We start from the raw sequence: 12615 nt of genomic DNA on the forward strand, positions 1-12615 counted from the left end.
CAGAGGCTTTCTCAGTACAGAAAACAAAGCAAGCAATGCGTGCAGGAAGGACATGCTCTAGAGCAGCGGTCGCCAACCTTTTGGACGGTCCACGGACCACCGGTTGGCGACCGCCGCTCTAGGGCACGCTGTGTGAGGTCAATACCCAAGCTATAGACAGTCTGGACTCACATTGAGAAAAGTTTCCTCCTTCCTTCCTTCTTTCTTTCTTTCTTTCTTTCTTCTTTCTTCCTTCCTTCCTTCCTTCCTTCCTTCCTTCCTTCCTTCCTTCCTTCCTTCCTTTTATAGTAAAATAGTAAAAGCTGGAAATTTATTGAGAAACAAACACAGACTCCCACGTGGGGAGAAGGAAACAGTTCTTTAACAGAGGGCCATCATCATATTCCCACAGGGTGGGAGGGGGAGGTGGAGCTTGGGAAGGGGCCCTTCTCACATACCACCCAGCTGGGCCTGAATATCCTATTCTTAGCTTAGGAATTGCCATTACCTGTGCTGGGGCGCAGTTTGATGACTCGTCTCCTTCCTGCTGCGTGAAGGGAACCCTCCTGTTTTCCATATGAGGTTAGATATCGCCTCTGTTCTCAACAGTCAGGGCACCTGGAGGGGGTCCTTGTGGCACTCAGGGGCAGGGTGGTGGGCTCAGTGTCAGGAGAGCCAAGCGATTTCCATTGTCTCCTGGCCACGTGTGTTCTGGTGTCTGATTGTCATTCCACCTTTCTGGGCCTCACTTGCCTTGACTATAAACTCGGGAGCATCATTCTGCATCTCTTCCCTGATGGTCATGACTGAGTAGGTGACTGGAGGGGTGATTGCTTAGCATTGCATCCTTCATCTACGAGCACCTCATGCCCTCTCTCGAGACCCTTGACTTACCTCCATCATTTTGGCGGTAGACGCTAAGTGCCATCATGCCAATTGTAGAGGTGGGAAACTGAGAACCAGAGAGGGCAAGCAACATACACATGGCTGCACAGGAGGTAAATAGCAGAGCAGGGACTAGAACCCATGCTCTGCGTATCAGATTTCAAAGCAAGCATTGAGGTGTAGCGCAGGAGAGCGTAGAGTTGGTGCCACTCAGCCTGGTGTGTGAGATCTGCCTGTGTTCTCCCAGTGGCTGTGTGCTTCTAATTAATTGCAGATTATGTGTGTGGATCTGTCTGATTGAGAATTGCCCATACATATGATATCACAGCCTGAGGGTGGAAGGAAGCTGTGCAGCTGATGTCCTAATTATTTATGGGTATTTCACATGCAATTAATCTCCCTTGCCATCCGTTAACCCCGCTACCCTGCTGTGCGTGAGGCCAATCGCAGCAGATGTTGGTGGCGCAGCCCTTGGGGCCATGGCAGACCTAGGGCTTTAGGCAGGTCATGGTCACGTTTCCGCTGGGGTCCAGCCAGTGGATAGGTGCAGATGACGGGATGCCTAATATGCCACATTTGCTTGCAGGAGCCAGAAGCTAGAAAGGCTCACTTGCTTCTCCTGATGAGTCACAGCATCTCAGAGCTAGAAGGATCCTAGACAGTCAGCTTGTCTAACCTCCTGTTTTACAGACTAAACATCTGAGACCCAAAGTGGGTGTGAAACGCTTAAAGCACCTTGCCAGTTAGCAGCTGAGCCAGCCAAGGACCTGGAGTCCTTATTGGTTACTTGCCGTCACATCACACATCTTTGTGTATAATGTTATTTTCTCATCCTGTGTAAGCCCCACGTCGCTGGGCACGTTGACTCCAGTGCCAGCTCGGCGTGGGTCCCAAGTCGCAGCATGTGAGAGATGACTCATGTGGTTGCAGGTGACAGGAACCCACTTAAGTAAAATAAGGGAGTGTTATCGCTCTCATACCTCCAGCATCCAGGGGCACCATTGCGTTTAGGCAGCACTGGGTCCCCAGGATCGGTGGTCTCTGGGTCTCCCTCCCGAGGGGTCATTTAGTAGAGGTGTGATGAGGAGGAGCTGGGTGAAAGCATGCCCATGCCCTCTGCCCTGTGGCCAAGCTGACCCTGCCCGGAGCCTGCTTAGCTTTGTCTCTTGAGCATGTGATTTTTGGGGTAACGTGCAGAGCCCGCATGAAACTCAGGCAGCCTCTTTCTCAGATCCCACCATGGGGTCAGGGAGACAGTGTCATATGGGCATTATGGTTGTGGGTCTCAGTGCCAAATGGCCTGTGTTCTGGTGTCTGTTTCCTTCTCTATAAAATGGGTTTGATTCCAGCACCTCCTTCCTGGGGCTGTTTGGAGGTTTTAATGAGACAATTTATGTACAGATCTTCACCCAGTGTCTGGACATGGCATATGCCTGCTGGCAGCTGTTATTAGGAAAGCCATAACTTCTCAGTTTTTTCCACCTGCAAAAGGGGAAGGGGGACACTTGCATGAAGTAAGGAACTCATTGGTTTCTGTAATACAGCCAAGCCCAGACCTATCCTTCAAGGTTGGCAGTGGGTGAACTATTGTCACGTGTAGCAGGGCAGCGAGAGCCCAAGACCCTCTCTCTTCTCTCTCCATCTGCTTTTCCCTTTTGGTGTGCTCCCCAGTCACTGAAACCCCAAATCTCCTCTGGGGGCACTGTGTCCCCTTTAATGCTCTAGCTCTGACATGGATTCTCTACTCCTCATGAACACATCTGTGACCAGACTGGAGCAGCTGATAAAGCTTGTCTGAATGTTGGGGTACTTGTATCAGTCACCTTTCCCCCATGGGACAACACCTGCAGACTTCCCCAGAGAAGCCATTGTGGTAGATCAGGACCAAGGACAGAGGCCTCCTCCTCTGAGTGATCTAGTGGTGCAGAACAAAGCCTTTTGTCCTTGCTTCCTGCTGTGTGACCCTGAGCAGATTAGTTAACCCTTTGCACTCGCTTGCTTTTTTCTCGATTCCTTTATTCTAATGCTAACCGTGTCGAGTCACACTCGACATCCATCCCGAGTGCAAAAGGTTTAACATCTCTGAGCGTAGTTTGGTTATCTGTAAAACAGGAATAGTGACAGCATGTACCTTGGGGTTATGGGAGGATTGACTGAGGTAATGTCTGTAAAGTTCTTTAGGCAGGGCCTGGCCCACAGTAGGAGATTTTGAGTGCTCACTGCTGCTGTGCTGAGCCACCTTCAGCTCGGGGTCACCTGCCGCCGTGCTTCCCAACCTTGAATCAGCTGAGCAGCTTTACACAAAAACACTGGTGCCCGATCCCACCTGGACATTGAGTTAGCTTGTGTGTGATGTAGTCTGAGCATTAAAAAAACACACATACATGGTTTTAATGGGCAGCCCAGCCTGGCTGGAGAACCATGGCCCTACTGGTGTCTGGGCCACCTCTCTCCTCATGTGGTGCTGCCTTACTCTGTCCAGGCTGTGCCAGGATCATGCCCTGGGGAGGGAGATTGGGGAAAGAGTCTTTCTTTTTTCCCAGGGCCGTAAGCCAGGAAAGTTGCATCCTTCGGCGTAGACGTCACTCTCTGTAGTCTAGCACCGGGCAGTGAAACCCCAGGCAGTGGTGGGGCCCACCCCTCTCCCTTTTCTTACTGGTCAGAGAAGTCAGTGCTGTTTCTCCCCTGAAGCAACCTCTGAAACTCTGTTTTTATTCTTCTGGAGATATCTCTTTAAGCTAAATGATGTGTTGATGCCTTTTATTTAAATAACTTTAAAGAATAAATGTAGAGACTCCTAGACATAAAACATGTTGAACTGTCTGAAATTGAGATTCCCTCCCACCCCGAGTTACTCCTAGTAACCTGATGACTTCACACACCCAGGTCTTTCTAGGCCTTTCTGAGGGGGGACAGGGCAGGGGTGCTTGGACCTTTTTAGTCCCTGAGTGAATCACTTTGAGCTGCCCTGGGGAGCTGCCCTGGTGTGTCTAGCTCCCCCTTTTCCCCTCTCCTGGAGGTCTCGCTTCCATTACAGCCCCTCAGGCCCCTTCCAACTCTGTGCTTTTGACGTTCTCTGATGTGGGGCAGAAAGCGGACTTTAAAAACAGCCGTGCATGTGTGTGCTACTGTCTTGACATTTTGAAGCTAATGGATGGTCAGGAACTCAAACTTGAGGGCAGTGGGGTCTTGAAGTGGTGGCCCAGCACCATGATGTGTGTTGTGCCTGCCTGGTAAGAACTTTAGTTAATACCTTTTAAAACTGGTTTGTCTGAAAACATGGATTCTGGCTTGTCTTGACAAGTGAGAGGTGTGGGCAGCCTAGCTGCATCCCTGTGTGGGACAGTGGGTGGAGGCAGGGGCTGCTTCCTTAGCAGGGCACCCCCCCCCCCACTTCCCACTGCCCCCCATCCCTCCGAGGACTGCAGTGCATCACTGTCATTACTTCTGTGGCCCTGTTTGAATTTGCTTTTGGGACACCTGCCTTAATGTTTGTACTGCAAGTCACTATAAACATGTGTTTGTGTATGTGTGTGAAAGAGAGAGAGAGAAAGGGAGGGAGGGAGGGAGAGAATGATAGTGAGTGCACACACACAAATGAGCAAGAGAACCCAAATTACACATATGGAAAAGTTGATAAAAATCTAGAACTTTACAAGGTAGTTTTCTTCTGTCCCTTGTGGTTTTCTTATAGTTCTCAGTCTGTTCCCATGGGTTTTTCAAACCCTTTCTTCTCCTTTCCAGGTCATGTTGAAACTGTAGTTTTAAAGCTGAGGGATGTGCCAGGGGAGCAGATTGCTGATTTTCCAAAAGGAGGAGAAAGGTTGGGAGAGTGCTTGAAGGCCATGCTGGAAGCTGGTGTGGCCTTGGGGGAGTTTCTCCTTTGGAGGGGACAGCTAGGCCTGGTGCTGCGAAGTTTGGGACAGGCTTTTGAGGGAGCCTGACCAGGTGGGTCCTTGCCCTGCCGCCTCCTGGCTGTGTGGGGTGGGGAGTCACTACCCTCTTCTGGGCCTCTGTTTCCCCATTCATATTAGTACAGCGATTCTTGTTTCTCAAGGAATCTTGTGAGAATTAAATGGGATTGTGTATTCAAAGTGCCTCTGCCTGGTGGGGCGTACATAAAACAACCGGCGCCTGGGAGCACTGGCCACCCAGGCTTTGGGGACATGTCTTGGGGCATGTTTATTCATCCTAACACATTGCAAAGTCGAAATCCTGGGTGGACAGGGTGTTGAGGGGAGGCAGGGCAGAGAAACAACAAAAAGCTAGAATGGCCCAAGATTGGTTTTAAAAGTTACACTTAGAGCTCAATATAGATTATCCTTTCTCTTGGAGATAAAAGGAAAGAGATTGGGTAGACAGAAAAAGGAAAAGAAAAAAAAAGCAGACTGTTAAATTTGAAAAATGATGGTCTAGGTTAAGTATATATCCACAGAAGAATGCTTTTATTTCTGTGCATGTGCCCTCCTGAGCTCTCCCTTTAACTGTAACTGAGGATGGGCCCAGGGGAATGTTTGTAAAGGCTCTTTTGAGGTTTTTGGAAAGCGATGCTATATAAAGTCAAAGAATTATTACCCAGTTCTATGTATATAACAGAGAGAGATGGGGGGGAGAGGAGCGCGCACTTGCATACTTCCAGATGTACGCATCTCCCCCTTATTCTCATCCAGTCTCCTTCCTATTTAATTTGGAAAAGGAAGTTGAGATCACTTTACCTAAAGATAATTTGCCCTCCCTCACCTTAATATAGTACTGAACATAGCAGCCTCTGACGCCCATGTCATTGCGTGAATGGGTGAAGGTTACCTGTCGCGTGTGCCTGTGTTGGGTTTGGGTCCCTGCGGGCTGGAGGTTGGTCTCTGGTCTGCCAACCCGTTTGAAATCAGGGATTCACGATTTACATTGTGGGCGCTGAGGAGGAGGGGAATGGTGTGGTAGGCTTGTCCAGTTTTAGGTCATGGTAATGCTTTTTGCCCCCTCCCTTCCATGTGTATCTATTCCCAGACACACACTGGAAACAAGCTCCGTTTGAGTCTGACTCCCTGTCACCGGGACAGGAAATTACAGCTGTGAACCCGGTGGTTAGCATTCCCTGGTGCGGCCTTGGACTTACTATTAAGCGCAGCTGACATTTCTGCTCAGCCCATCTCATGCTCAGTTCCTGCTGACGAGGGGCACATTTTCCCAGTGGGTGCCAGTCATTCACTCGTTTGTTAGTTCACTTGTTCACCCAGCCTTGACTCCTTTTTCAGGTCTCTCCCGTGCACTCTGTCTTCTTCTCAAGGAACTCATAGGCGTGGGGGTGGGGCTTCGGTTGCCAGGCCTGCAGATGAACAGGTATATACATGGTGAGTGGGAGCTTGGGCAAAGTGGGGTCCAGTGAGCTCTCCTGGGCTTGTTCTGCTGTGAGGACTCAGGTTCAAATCGCGAGGGCAGAGAGTGTCGATGGGCTCCCAGGCGCCTGGGGGTGGGGGGGTCTGGTGGGAGCCAGCATGGCTGGCTGTTCCTACATTGCGCCTGCTAGTCCCGTGGCCACATGGTCTCGCGTGTCGCCCTCAGAGAGCTGTTTTGCCTATACTTGTGCCGAGAGAAACCAAGTCAGGCAAAGGCGAGTTTACCTAATCGACAGGGGTGCTTTTCCGAGTCTGGGTGCCTCGGTGCTGTTGCCCCAGGGTCAGGCCCATGTTTGACATTTAAGACGCCAGCCAGACACTTTCTCTGCTAGGTGGGCTCCCCTGAGAGGTGTCACCGACTCCTGTCTTTGGTGGGCTTCTGCCCTGTGCCTGTACCTCATTTGTCGCTGCCTCTGCATCTGGTGATAGAAGAGCCCTGGCAAACTGTCCTCGGCCTGCCTTTCAGCAGGTGGATCTTGGTGGAGTGATGGGGACTGTACTCTTGGGCGAGATGCACTGGCCCTGACCCCCCTCCATCTCTAGCATAGACTTGGCCCATCCCAAACTTCTGGAAGACTCTATATGGTTGGCTTAGTTTGACTCATCTAGCCCCTCTGGGTCCCACTCGCTGCAGCAGGGGGTAAGTGGGAATTAGAGGTTGCTGGGGACAGAGGAGGGGCATGAATAAGACAGGACAGGCCTGCTGGCTCCCATATCTGCCACAGCCAGTGGGCAAAGGTGTCACAGAAGTGATCCCGACCTGAAACTTGAAGGAGGCTCCAAGTAGGGGAGGCAGCCAGGCCTCCTAGGTGCTGGGAACAGCCTATGCAAAGGCATAAGAGAGGGGAGCGGGTTTGATGTGGTGGGAGACAGCAGGAGGAGCGGAGGAGACAGCGGGGTGGAGCCAGTGGAGGGGAGTGGTGCACATCGGCTGGAGCTCCGCTGTCTGCAGGGTGAGCCCTGGGTGTAGGTGCAGCGCCGCTGGAGGAAGAAGATCCAGGCAAGAAGGCTGAGCATGAGCAGGGGCAGCCAGAGGGACCAGAGGCAGGGCTGAGGGGTCTTGGGAGAGGTGTGGAGGGATCCACAGCGTCTGGGGCAGCAGCTTTTCGACTGCCGTTTCCCATCTATTAAAGCCTGGTCTACAGTCTCCTGTTGGCAGCTAGCCAGTGGACCTGCCCATTGGCCTAATGTTGGCAGGCCCCGGGCCTCACCACAGAGAGCCATCTCCCTGAACTGGAGAGGGCGGGACAGCAGTGTGTGTGGGGGGCAGGGAGGTAAGAGCTTCTGGATGTTCTCCTAAGACAGGTCGGTAAACCCTTCCTGTAAAGGGCCAGATGGGAATATTTTAGGCAGTGCAGGCCCCTCGCTTTCTGTTGCCACAACTCAGCTCTGCGTTGTGGCATGAGAACAGCCACAGACAACTGGAAACATGGCTGTCTTCCAGGAAACTGCTGCCGACCCCTGCCCTGTCCCACGTGGTCGGCGACATTAGCACCATATTTTCAGCTGAGGGAACTGAGAAGCAAAGAGATGGTCATTTGCCCAGGTCGTCGAGGTGAGACGTGGGAGGTTTGGGATTTGATTAGAAAACTTGTTTGCTGCTCTGATGTTATTTTTGATAGATTGGCCCTTGATGTGCAGAAGTTATTTCCTTAATGGACTTGTTCTTTGCTTCATGGTAAGAAAGGCCTCTGCTGCCCCAAGATGGCATCAGTGTTTGTCCACATAGTCATAGAGCGTTTATTGCTGCTTTTCACATATTTAAGTTATTCTGTCTGAATTTATTTTGATACATAGCAGAAGCAGAGATTTAAGTCTTGTTTCTTGCTCCCAAAATGGTTTCTTGCCCTGGCAACATGTATGGAGGAATCTACCTTTCCCACAGGGAATTGAAATGCTGCTCTGTATCCCATATCGACTGCTTACAGTTAAAGTTAACATTATCCCATGGCCTTGACCAGATTGGGTGTTCGGTTCACTGAGGCCACGTCAGGAATGGAATTTGAGATGGGTGGTCCTTGGCGCTTCAGCCTGGAAGGCCGCCATGCAGCAGCCCTGCTCTGCTGTCACTTGCAGTGTGTGCTGTGGCAGGTAACGAAGAAGGAAATCACAGTGAAAGACTAAACAGATAATGGGATGTGCGGTGCTGGGGACGGAGAGAAAATTACAAGTTAGGCAGCGCCTCTGCCAGTGAGTGTCGCCGGCCTGAAGAAATATAATATTTATGTAATATATGGACATCAACCCAAACGTCACCTACTGGCTCTACTGCAAAGTGAATGCATATAAAGTTAAAGTCTATTGAAACTGTGTGTGTGGTTTTTTTTTTTTGGGGGGGGGGGGCGGGGGGCGATACCAGGTCTTGGATCATTTCCTTTCCCACCATTCCCACCCGTGTTCCAAAGGCAGCGTGGGGAAGGCAGAAGGGACAGTCGTTTGACAGCCTTATTCCTGTGATGTCCTCCCCGCCTCCCCCCCCCCCCCCCCCCAAGATTCCTAGTATCAGAATACTGTTTTATTTGTGTCCTCGGTCATTTTGACGTTGAAGCAAATACAGGGCCGTGGTCCCGGAGGCTGGAAATGCACAGCGTGGAAGGGAAGGTTTCTACCAGCATGATGTGTGGGTTGGGCCATTGCTATTTCTGTGGCTTCTGTGGGACAGTGCCATGCATCTCTTAGGTGTATATAAAGCATTAAGTGAGATAGTGCCAGTAGGGGCTTTGAACAGAGCTATCTTACCTTATAATAGACAAATATGCAAATTGACCGCACCTTCACTACACCCAAGCCACGCCTACCAACCAAGCCATGCCCACCAACCACGCCCACCAGGAAACTGTTGCAGGGACGTTGGGGTGTGGCGGAGCCCAAGGCCGGGAAAGCCTCGGGCGAAGGCTTTCCCGGCCTTGTGCACCAGCAGGGAGCCTGCACGGATCGCAGGCAACGACCAGGGGGTTGGCTCCTACGATCCATAGCAGGGACGCTGGGTGCAGCCGAGCCCAAGGCTGGGAAAGCCGCCGGAGGCTTTCCCGGCCTTGGGCACCAGCGGGGAGCCTGCACGGATCGCAGGAAACCACTGGGGGTCAGCTCCTGCGATCCTTAGCAGGGATGCTGGGTGCAGCCGAGCCCAATGCACCAGCGGGGAGCCTGCACGGATCGTGGGCCAAGCCCCGACCCTGAAAGAAGGCAGAAGGCGGTGGCCACAGCCAAGGCCTGGGTCCCCGGTGCCGGCAGAAAACTGGTGCAGGCAGCCAGGTGAATGAAGGTCTATTGCACGAATCTTCGTGCAAACGGGCTACTAGTACTTGTATAAGGGTTCACATTTTAGCTAAAAGGAAGAAACCAACAACAATCCATACCTTTTTTCTAAAGAGGATTTGAAGCAGTATATTAAAACAGATAAGAAATAAATTGAGGCCAGTGGTAGGCAAATTGACACAGGTGGACATACAGGCCGGAGAAGATCAGAGCGGGGTTAGGGCACATCCTGGTTGGCACATGGCTAAGTACACTCATTAGATGTGTAATTTTCTCTGTGAGCTTCCTAGTAGCCACACCCAAGAGGGAAACATAGTTTATAGGGTTTCTTAGGTGGAAAAACCCCAAATAACTCAAGGAGAATTGAAAAGCTCCTGGACTTGAGATCCGAGTGACACAGTGAACGAACGATGTCTTGAATGCGTGAATGGGCAGTGAGAACAGTTGTTTGATGTAGGTAGGAAACTTGGGTGGTTATTTAATACAAAGGCATGGTTTCCTATGGGTGAATACTTCCTATGTAGAAGCTATCCAGGAGAGGAGCTCCTGTAAGTAATTATGGACTGTGTTTTGGGAATTCCCCCCACCCCTCCACCCCGCGCGCTGTGTCGCCTGTATGCTGACTATAGAAAACCAAATATCTTGGTAAACTTGAGGATTTCTATGTCAGTGTGGACCCAAGTGTCACTCGATCTGCTGTTTGATCCACTGTTGATAGGCAGCTGTAACTGGGAATGGGTCATTGTTCAGAACAGATGTGGTCCAGCAGCAGGGACCTGGAAGCACTTAGAAACCGCAAGCCTGCTTTTTCCAGGCAGCTGAGGGTTCACTAAAGAGACAATCCACACATATTTCATCCTGCCCTTCTGTTTTGTGTGGCTAATAAGAGTGAACAGCTGAGCCCATTGGATGGATAACTTAGGCTGTATAGGAATTATTTTTGAAAGGGAAAGGGAACTTGTGTAGAGAAGTCGCTATAAATAGCCCATAACCCAGATTGGTTGTTGGTGAGAGGACAACAAATAGGAGAGCTCCCCGGAGTAATGTGGATGTGCTTTCTTTCTAGGCGAACTGCGCCAAGCCATCGTGGCCATGATGAATCGGAAGGATGAGCTGGAGGAAGAGAACAGGTATCTGACCTCCAGGCTCGAGGCAGGGCCTCGTCCTTTGACATTCTACCTCTGGGACAGAAAATATCACAGATGAAAAAATTCTGCTTTATTGGCAAAATTGTGACCAATGATTTTATATATATATATATATCTATATATATATATATATTATTTATATTTTTTTTTTTTGTTTGCGAATTACCACTTTAATACACACACACACACACACACACACACACACACACACACACACACTAGTGGCCCAGTGCATGAAATTTATGCACATTGAAATGGGATTAATTAGAGGAAATATTTTAATATTGCTATTTGCCCTTTCTCTATAATAGAAGTGTCAGAGATGAAAGAAAATTAGTAAAATGTATATGAAAATCTTCCTCCTGTCAGAGTCTGGGGCACACAGCAGGACCCAGAGTCAAGTCCCCGCCCACCTGTGGTGCCTCAAAATTGTGCAAATTCCAGACCCAGCCGGCCCCACCCCTGTCAAGCCCCACTGGGCGGGAGGCACAGCCTCAGGTCCTCCATCAAGCCCTGCCAGGTTGGGGGCACAGACTCAGGTTCCCCTGTCAAGCCCCGCCAGGCGGGGGGCACAGCCTGAGGTTCCCCATTAAGCCCTGCCAGGTGGGGAGCACAACCTGAAGTCCCCGTCAAGCTCTACCAGGCATGGGGTGCAGGCTCAGGTCCCCTGCCCCAGCCTAGCGCCTTAGGTCCCTGCTGATTGCTCCTTAACCTTTTGCACTCAGATGTCAAGTGTGACTCGACACAGTTAGCATCGGTAGCAGGAATCGAGAAAAAAGCAAGCGAGTGCAAAGGGTTAAGGCTCGTTATGGGAACTCGGCCTCTGCTGTGGGTGCAGTCGTCTTGTGATACGGAAATCCGCCTCTGCTGTGGGTGCAGCCATCTTGTGTTATGGAAACCCTGCCTCCCCTGTGGGTGCTGCCATTTTTGTGATGGTGTGATGGTCAATTTGCATATCCCCTCTTTATTAGATAGGATTGTAGTTTGAGTGAGCAAGGAATGAAAACTTCACATTCATGGCACCACCTTAGAATAAGCTTAAAATTTGGTAAAGCAATCTTTTTAAAACTTTAAAAAACAGCCTTATTGAGATAGAATTTACGTATCATACAATTCACCCATGTAAAGTGTACAGCTTAATGGTTTTAGTATGTTCACAGCTATATGAGTCACCACCACAATTTTAGAACATTTTCATTATGTAAAAAGAACCCCATGTACCCTTAACGGTCACCCTCAGACCCAGTGAAGCAATCTTGTGAGTAATCTTTAATTGAGGGCCTATCTGCCATGTTCCAGGTACTTGGAATACTTGGCTTAAAGTTTTTTCCACTAACGGGTACTTTGGGCAAGATAGTCCTTGAATTCGTTTGGCTTTCCTAAAAGCTCAGGTGCAGACATTGAGAGGGCAAAGGGCTGTCTTTTGTTCCCTGTTGAAACCAGTGCTAGATACTAGGCAGGTATCGTCTGTGTCGCTACCACCTGGCTGCCCGATGGGAGCCTCTCGACTGCCAGACCTTGTCTAGGCTGCAAGGTGGTCAGGAGAGGGATTTGCCTGCCTCCCTGGTGGTTGGGGTGGGTCGGGTGCCTGTATGTGTGCGCGCGTGTATGTGAGTGTGTGCTCATGTCACTCTCTTACTCTTTACTCAGAGCAGGAATTAAGACTCCGTGGTGACATGTCATCATGATTCTCCTTTTTAAACCTTATTTTGGGGCCTGCTTGACAAGCTTCTCCCTCATCCTTTATGGAATCATACAAAAGCAAACAAGCATGATTTCTAAAACAAAAGAGAATTTTTAAAAACAGGCTCTTTAGACAGCACGATTTTCCCAGGAAAACTTTCAACAAAAGGCTGTAGACGTTGCAGGATTTCTCCTTGCTCCAGCTGGAGCTGTTATGGAAGAAGCCATAGGTTTTGTCTTACCTTGTGAGAAACAGTAATCACCGTGTG

General features: G+C 50.1%; 1 protein-coding gene across 1 annotated transcript in view; it reads left to right on the plus strand.

Annotated features, from left to right (window-relative positions):
* Nucleotides 1-12615, plus strand: part of SNX29 (sorting nexin 29) — a 452780-nt gene that overhangs the window by 114687 nt on the left and 325478 nt on the right. Inside the window, exon 12 of the mRNA XM_054714743.1 lies at nt 10582-10645. Within this exon, the coding sequence (XP_054570718.1) occupies nt 10582-10645 (64 nt within the window). The remainder of the gene's footprint in view (nt 1-10581; nt 10646-12615) is intronic.

The sequence above is a fragment of the Eptesicus fuscus genome, chromosome 4 (assembly GCF_027574615.1).
Source record: "Eptesicus fuscus isolate TK198812 chromosome 4, DD_ASM_mEF_20220401, whole genome shotgun sequence".
NCBI classification, from domain to species: domain Eukaryota; kingdom Metazoa; phylum Chordata; class Mammalia; order Chiroptera; family Vespertilionidae; genus Eptesicus; species Eptesicus fuscus.